Genomic DNA, 8,645 nt, shown 5'->3' on the forward strand with positions numbered 1-8,645 from the left:
AAAAAAAAAAAAAAAAAAAAAAAAAAAAAAAAAAAAAAAAAAAAAAAAAAAAAAAAAAAAAAAAAAAATCTCCCTAATTCTCACCTCAAAACGAGAAAGATGATGGGATAAATAACGCATAAAACATGTATACATAAGAAAGAAGAGAACCTTATGCCGTTTAGCTCTTCTTCGGAATATGTTATCTTCATTACTTCCAACAGCTTGAATAAATTGTTCCACTATGCGCAAATTTGGCTGACATAAGACCCACAGTAAAGCATTTCATGCCTGAGCTCACAGATGTTAATGTAAATTATAGCATAAAATCAAAAACCAAAAAGGAAAAGGAATTACCTTGCTTCCTTTAGTCAAATACCCACCAACTTCCCTTACTTTCTTCTTATACACAGTCAATAGCAAGTCAATTGCACCCTGGAATTAAAGAACAAAAAAATAATACCTCCATTCTAACTTGCACCTAAAAACAATCCAAATTCTTCGAATACTTGTAATTGCAAGAAGAAAAGTCACCTAAACCTCTTAGGATATATCTGCCAAGACGGAACCACATCGACCAACATATGACGTCCAAGACAAAACATACAACTTTTTGCTCATATAGCTGATCGAACCTTGGATTAAAAGGCTGACAATAATCAACCTCTACACGTAACTTCCATAAACACGACTTTTGTTTAATGGTGTACACTTATAATTCTTTTTTTGTTCCAAGTTATGAGATTATCAATATTTTTTTAAATTTCTTCCTCAGTGGCAATATTCCTCTATGTATCTGCTTTTTCATTCTTCATAAAGGCTAACAAGCTGAACGCTCACTTCCCTAAAAAAATTATTTTACCCTTAACAAAGAGCTGACAAGTTAACTGAAATCAAACATCCAAAAATAACAAAATTTAGAAAAGAAAAAAATGGAATTCCCGAAATCTTGAATAGAACAATTCCATTTGGAGGTCAAACAAAACTTCATTAACTTATAAATGGTAAGTTCAAGTATGGACTCTACCTCCCGAATCTCTAATGTGGGCATATGAGGTAAAAAGTCATTACCAACAAAGAAACACATGAACACAAAATCATCCACAATGCGTTCAACGTCACTTTCAACGGGAGCATTAGGAATACACATCTCACGTTCCAAGTACTCTCTAAGTATCCATATATGGAGAAACTGCATAATAAAAGGACCATACAAAGTAAATAACAGATATAGGACAAAGAATTTGACCCATTATTCCACCAGAGAACTAAGAACAAATATGAGGAAATCCTACCTGGTAAGGTTTTTTAACTACACCTTCCCCTTTCGCATCAAACTCACTAGCCTTTCTCTTTGCTTTACGTTTACGGTCAGCTAGAAAGCACTTTTTTTGCTGTTCAGGAGTGAACATGATCTGAAGTTCACCAAGAAACAATGGTTGTTATTGGTTCATGAAGTATAATGCACATGCATTGAATATTTTAAATAATGAACATGTGTCATGTCCTCAGGAAGGGAGTGATACCAAATTCTCCAAAAACTGCAGCAGCGTAGCCAAAATATAAGCAAAAATACAAACCTCACGCATTATTGAAAAATGGACTTCATGGGTAGCCAAAGCTAACATTATCAAATCTGCATCCTGAAATTGTAAAATCAAGTGATACGCTGTATTCAACAACCAGGTGATGAAATCATGAAAACTCTAATTTTAAAAAAACACATACAATCAAGAGGTATGTGAATTACATAAAATAAGCATGGAGAAAAAAAATATACCAAACCATACAGGCAGTGACGAGTATTGGGATCAAAACCAGGAACATTTCTCTGAAGACGAATATAGGACATTATTTTGTGCTCCCCTTCACCCGGAACATTGGCATCAGAAAGAATAACCTTCACATTTTAAAAGCACTTAAAATCGGGCAAAACTGGATTCACTATTCAGTGAAACTACCGGTTTTAGGATACAAGTAATAGTCATGTCATGTTTACCTTAATACCTTTCCAACCTGGGTCGTTGTTTAGTCTAAGATGAATGTAGTACTGCAAAGCAACGGAAAGAACAGACATAAAGTCAGTTCCAGGAGTGATCACATTGGAATCAAAAACTTGTGACTCTTCGTTTGGAGGAAGCTTTCGTCCCTCCCTCTCAAACTCCTGTCTTAATCGTGCCTCTTCAGCGGCCTAAGAGAAAAAAAAAACATAGTTTATTAAATACTCATACCAGGAGATTATCTTCTCTGTACATAATCGTTCACGTGAAATTGATGCAGTTGAACACTTCAATTATACATCATACTAAGGCAGGAAAAGAGATAGCCAAAAGCAATATCCTACCAACTTTTTTATACGCAGAACATATTTGTAAGTTATTCATAAAATAAATAAATAAAAACAGGATTTTAGCACCCAACTCTACTAACTAGAAGTTCATTCAAATGAATGGAAGATACAAAAAGCTTCCTTGAAATGAATTCAACAAAACACTCCAACTGGAGGTGATAAAGGAGAGGGGCACAGTCAATGCAATGTCTGACATGTACTAATTTTGAGAAATCAACTTGAACTCTCTATAAACTTAAGACTCAATACCATCAAATCTAAAACTGTCAAGTACAAGTTACAACCATATCATCTAATACAAGTGGTAGTCAAGGAACTTATTAGACATGTAATAGTCAGGAAGGTGGTTTACACCCTTCAACCCAGGAAAAGACTATCAAACAAAAGCACATACCGCTTCTACTGCATCTTTTGCAGCTCTAAATCGTCGAGATCGCTGTTGATTCATTTTTGCCCTAGGGGCAACACCATCTATACATTCATTTCAACAGGAAATAAACATTAAAAACAAACATTACCACTCCTTCGTCTAACCAATTTGAAGCAACAAAACATAAATAAATAAAGTTGGGAACTCACCAATAGCCATGTATAGCAATTTTCTAGGCCGGACCATGACAAAAAGCCTATCAATATAATCAAACATGCTATGAAATACCTCGCTAAAAGTTCTTGGAGAAGGCTGCACCAGTAAAATAGAACGATCAAGCAACATCAAAAAAATATATATATTAGACGACAACAAAATTTAAATGTATTAGGCTTTTCTTCCGTGGAGAATAGGCATGTTCCTAAACTGAAAGTACAATTACTTATTCTAGCATGTGAGATTACTAGCCCAAATTTATTGGCTTTGGTCCCTTGACTTGACATCAAGTGAAAGAATTTCTACATCAGGTTGTACGTGGACTGACTATGTTATCTCCCTTTTCATCAAAGAAAAATTGATCCTGACCAACGTTGCTTAAATTTATTAAATTAAAGCTTGGCACTCTCCGCCACAAATTTGCAATGTTATCTAAAATGAAACACCACAAATGACATAGCTATATGATGCGAGAAAAGAGAGAGAGAGAGAGAGAGAGAACTCAATATATGTGTCAAATGTTTACCCTATCTTCTGGGTGGAAGCATGGATGAATAATGCCATTCATGTCTAGGTAGAGGTTATCAAATTCAAGATTGTTTGGATTGGGTTTGCTTGTATCAACTGGAATGGCGACGCCATCTATTACAATGGGTGCTTCCTCTATTACATCCGCAACTACCAATGGATACTTCTCCGCTAACCACTTATAGAAGGCTGGAACTCCCATGTCTGCTCACTTGGAGCCTGTAGCGTCTCAAAATCCTTTATGCAACACAACCTCACCTGAGATTATATATATAGATATATATAAACAAAGATAATGAAGTTTTGTCAAAAATGGACGCAAATAAGAGGTAAAATAGCAAGTTGACCTGCCTGTCAGGAAAAATAGACCATGAGTTTTTGGGCGTATAATTCCACTCCCTTGTTTTACAAAACCCAAAAATTGCTAGCAAGAACTACAAAACATAAAAAGAAAAGGGGTCTATCAAAAGAATCCACCTCTCATTCAAGAAATATATATATATATATATATATATATATATATATATATATATATATATATATATATGAACACGTAATATATTCTTCAGAAAAATTATCACATTGATTCATAGAAAATAATGTGTCAACATGCCATTGACGGTGCTCTTTTATTTTTCATAGTGGTTCAAGTACTCATCTGACATTTCCTAACACTAAAATTAAGATTGAAAAAAAAAAACATAATTTCCATCAACTATCAATGCTAGAAACTTAAACACTATTTACATATAAGTTAGTACTACTGATTCCCTTCCAAGGTTCACCACAAAAAAAATGCACTACATACAACCAAATAGAACAATGCACTAAAGTACATACACATTCATGTGCATACAACACAAAAAGTTCAAGGAAAACCTCTCAAAGGGAGAAAAGAAAAAACAATAGCCAAACATTAGATAATAGGCCATAACAATGTGCTAAAACAGCATCCTTCGAAAATAAATAATGTGCATACAACACAATTGAAACACCATTTTTTCCATTAATTTTTCTTCAAATTCAATACGTGCTAATTCCTTTCTTCACTCATCTCTATATTCACAAGAACTCGATATACATCATTTTGATTTCTTCATAATATGAATGAGTTTGCATCGGCGACTGACAACAAAGGGGAAACATAGGGGAACTAATACACGTGTAGATGCTACTATTGAAACCGTCCAAGGAAAATAATGCAACTCAGCCTCTCTACCAATGAGGAATTAAAAAAGATACAACTGAATCATTGGAATCTAGAGAATAAACAAATAAATAAAAATCCTTCTGTCATCTAGATGAGATCCTTCTCTAGTAAGTCCCTAATCCCTATATATTCACTCGAACCACTCTTCACCTCTTTCCTAGAAAATGTTTTTTAGCAGACTAAACAACAAATCAATTAGAGGGTCCTTTCCATGCTCAAATTCCATTAGAAACTTAGCTGTCGTAACGTGGTCATTGACTCGAGGAAATAAAAAAGGTGTAACATCTAGAGTTTTAAGAAAATAAATAAAAGAATTTTTTTTTTTAAAAAAAAAAAAAGAGTAGAAAGAAAAACAAAATGGCACGCACACAAGTTGGAAAAGATAACCATATAGTCAACCGTTAGTTTCTCAGCCTACATCCCTTTTTTAAGGAATTTGAAGCTTCTTGGAATTCATTCTTCAAGCCATTTTTACCGGTTATATTCTTTTGACTTAATTTAGGGCATAGTGAGAAATTCTAGAGAACTTGAAGACCTGAACCAAGCTCGGGAAGTGGACAAACAAGTAACCACATGGAGCAAGTTCTAAGAAATAGTTGTATGAGTCGATTAGGATCGAGGAAAAATGCCTGAGTATCATGATTAGAAGCCTAATTGATCTAGCATCGTGATAATTAAGTTTAGATAATGTGAATAAGTTTATAATTCAATTCTAACTATCCACACGCATGATTTGTGAACTCTGATAGTTTATTAGACTTTTATGCTTTCCAGTATGTTGAGGTTGGTTTATCATCACTGAATGGGCATAATGAGCATGTTGTATGCCTTTATACGTTCATTATGCATGATTTAGGGTTTGGATAGCTGGTAACACTTGTGAGTTAGACTATCGCTATGCGCCATAGAGTGTTAGTCTTGGTCTCCATGGGATACAAGTTAATGTTTCACGTATTTTGGTCCTAGCACCTAGTCATGAGTTCCATAGCCCCCTTGGGTTGACCAAGTTCCTTATAGGAACGAATAGGGTGCAACCCCTATTCGTAAACCAAACAGGGGTTAGGGTCTACTTGTTACACATGGCTTAATTGTCACCTATGGTGGATTCCAGGGGCCACATAAGGTATACTACTGAAGTACTATCGGCCATGCCTAGTGGGGAGCCATGGCATTTTTACTATTCCAACCTAAATGGCGTAGTGACAAGTAGTTTACTGTTTTAGCCTGAAAAGGCAAAGTAACAAATAGCTATTGTTCCTAAGACATGTAGTTTTATTGTTCTAACCCAAGAAGGTACATGAGCAGGTAGTTACTATTCCAGCCTGGAAAGGTAGAGTATAGGTATTTTACTGATCTTAGAGACAGGAAGATGTTGTCCAACACCACTAGGGAGAACCCTTCGCTTAGTGCTCAGTAGGTTGTATGGAGTACAGTTACCATGTTAGAGCAAAAAGGGCTCCTCAAGTACTATGAGTATTACCCTAGGGCCTTTCCATGGGCCACAACGACTCGAGGCGCACTTCGCAAGAACCTAGACATACGTGAAACCTAGAGCAAAAAAAAAAAAAAAAAAAAAAAAACCAATTTATGAACTTAAGAGAGTTAGAATACTCCTTAATGAGGTATAATGAGGGTTTAGTTACATAGTGACCTGCAAAGGTTAGTACAAACTTTATTTGGGTGCAGGTCACTACAAACTTTATTTGGTGACCTCTATCACCGTTGAGCACATAGCCTAAGTTTAAGTTTTCACATAGCCTAAGTTTAAGTTTTCTAAAAGACTACAAGTAGATTAGTTACTGAGTATTTTATACTCATCTCATGTTATTTTATTTTATTTTTGTCCGATAAGAGTGTAGACTTGTTAATGGCGGACGAGTAGTCTTCTTTCTTGTCCTTTTATTATTATTTTAAACGCTACCCCTTGATTAGTAAACCATTTTTATGTATTGAATACATATTTGAATTTTACATTCTTGTGTCTCCCACTACCAAAAAAAAATTTACAAGAGGCAACTATAAAACAACGAGTATATGCTTCTACGGAAACCGTCTCAGGCAATAACCCGACCCAGTCTCCCAGTAAAGAATTCAAAAAGATACAACAGCACTCTTGGAATCCATAAAAATAACTTTTAAGGTCCCTAGAGTCATCAAGATACTTCATAAATATGATTGGCTTTCAATGGAAGGATTTTATGTTAAAAATGACCTAATTCGAATTTTACCCGGAGTTGGTCCAACCCAAAAGACCTCGACGGCGAGCGACTGGAAGAAGATGGAAAGTGTGGGGGAAGACTGGAGTGGACCACGGCGACGGACAGCTGCAAAAGAAGGTAGTCGACACTGGTGCGGCTGCGGCAGAACACGAGGGTGACTCGCCGGCGTGCGGTTGCGGCAGAAAGAGATAGGAAGAGAAGAAGGAAAAGAACCCGGTGGGGGCAGTGGAGGGATGCTGGACAGCCAGCAGCTTACGGCTGCAGCAGAGAGGGAGAGAAGAAAGAAAGTGAATGGGACAGTGAGGGGTGCCGGCGTTCGACTGCGGTAACAATATAACAAAACTGAAGACCAGAAGTGGGGGTGGGGGAAAGAGGAAGGATTGTAGGGTTTAGGCCTTTTTTATACAAAATTTAAATTGGGTTTAAATTACAACTTAGTCCCTAAATACGCCTTGGGATTCCTCAATTAGGTTTGTAACACATTTATTTATTTATTTATTTATTTATTTATTTATTTATTTATTTATTTATTTATTTATTTTCAAACCTTAATTAAAATTTACCTTTTAATATATATTTTAAAAAATTACTTAAAAATTTTGGAGTATAAGTAATTAAAAAATATTTATGAAATTAAATAAAAATAAATAAATATATGTATGCATTATTTGTATAATAAGAAAATTGTATATATTTTCTAAAATCAACCAAAAATTCAAGTGGATTGGATTCAATCCAATCCTAAGGTTTTTATTTATTTGAACTCAGTTCGTTTAAGTTCATATCTCAACCCAAATTGTAAGTTAGGTTGGGTTGGATAAGGATTTTGGGTCATCGAATTTTTTTAACGCTCCTATTCAAAACATAGAGATATAAACTTGGAAAGAATACGTATTAATCATCTATATTTTTGTCTATTTGAAGCTCTTTCAAAAAAATTTACGATACAAGAGATTAAAATTTTAAGTATTAGATGCTATAAAGATCGTGAATCTTTTAGATGCTTTAAAGTTTAGTGTGTTCTTAAATATTCAAAATTTAAGGACCTATTTATTAAATTTTAAAGATAGTTTAACGGAGTAATTTTTAATTTTATGTTTAATAGATCATGAAGTTTATAGTTTAATAAATTCTAAATTTTTTATTTTGTGTTTAATAGATTTTTATTTATGGGCTATTTAACATTTTTTTTATTCACAAATTTATAAGAGATGTCGTAATATAATTTTGTCACACCCTAGATTTCTACTTAACCTAAAGTCGTTACGGTATACATATCATAGATATTTATGCAGAAATACTTCATTCAAAACTTTATTATGAAAACATAGTCATGGATTTACTTGTTTTTTAGAACGTCTTTAAATAAAGTAACATAAATTGAAATAACATAAAGTAAAAATGTCATATACTAACCTATATGCTACGAAATTAAACGCATACTAACTTATAGTCTATAAAATTTAAATTTCAAACTACTCTATGCATGTGTCATGGTCTCTTGAGTTGCAATGTCACCGTCAACCGTACAAGAAGCCTTGCCTTTACCTAAAAAAAATAAGAGTTGGATGTGTACTTACTGTTCTACACACGGTCCACGAATGAGTATAGACCCACTAGTCGGTTTGCACACCTCTTAAGCCCCTTTCTTGTCGAGCAAGCATTCTCTGGAGCTATTGATGTCGGACACTCATTAGGAATAGCGACCGTCGCAACATTATAATAAATATAATGATCGTTTCTCTGCCTCGTAGTATACGCATCCGTACCATC

At 34.5% G+C, this 8,645-nt stretch overlaps 1 protein-coding gene across 5 annotated transcripts in view; it reads right to left on the reverse strand.

Annotated features, from left to right (window-relative positions):
* LOC111450486 (5'-3' exoribonuclease 3-like) overlaps positions 1–7,256 on the reverse strand; it is a 12,257-nt gene extending 5,001 nt beyond the window's left edge. For 3 of the 5 annotated variants that reach the window (XM_023090659.1, XM_023090660.1, XM_023090656.1), the window contains exons 1-11: positions 6,882–7,256; positions 3,442–3,701; positions 2,909–3,011; positions 2,724–2,800; positions 1,979–2,170; positions 1,760–1,879; positions 1,560–1,622; positions 1,275–1,394; positions 1,007–1,171; positions 337–414; positions 151–237 (exon numbers count right to left, since the gene is read on the reverse strand). In XM_023090659.1, coding sequence (XP_022946427.1) covers positions 151–237; positions 337–414; positions 1,007–1,171; positions 1,275–1,394; positions 1,560–1,622; positions 1,760–1,879; positions 1,979–2,170; positions 2,724–2,800; positions 2,909–3,011; positions 3,442–3,645 — 1,209 coding nt within the window. In that variant the 5' untranslated portion in view covers positions 3,646–3,701; positions 6,882–7,256. Of the gene's footprint in view, positions 1–150; positions 238–336; positions 415–1,006; positions 1,172–1,274; positions 1,395–1,559; positions 1,623–1,759; positions 1,880–1,978; positions 2,171–2,723; positions 2,801–2,908; positions 3,012–3,441; positions 3,702–3,790; positions 3,878–6,881 lie in introns of all 5 variants that reach the window. The other 2 variants (XM_023090658.1, XM_023090657.1) reach the window with 2 other exon arrangements.
* Positions 7,257–8,645: the final 1,389 nt, after the last annotated feature.

The sequence above is a fragment of the Cucurbita moschata genome, unplaced genomic scaffold (assembly GCF_002738365.1).
Source record: "Cucurbita moschata cultivar Rifu unplaced genomic scaffold, Cmos_1.0 Cmo_Scf00012, whole genome shotgun sequence".
Taxonomy (NCBI): Eukaryota; Viridiplantae; Streptophyta; class Magnoliopsida; order Cucurbitales; family Cucurbitaceae; genus Cucurbita; species Cucurbita moschata.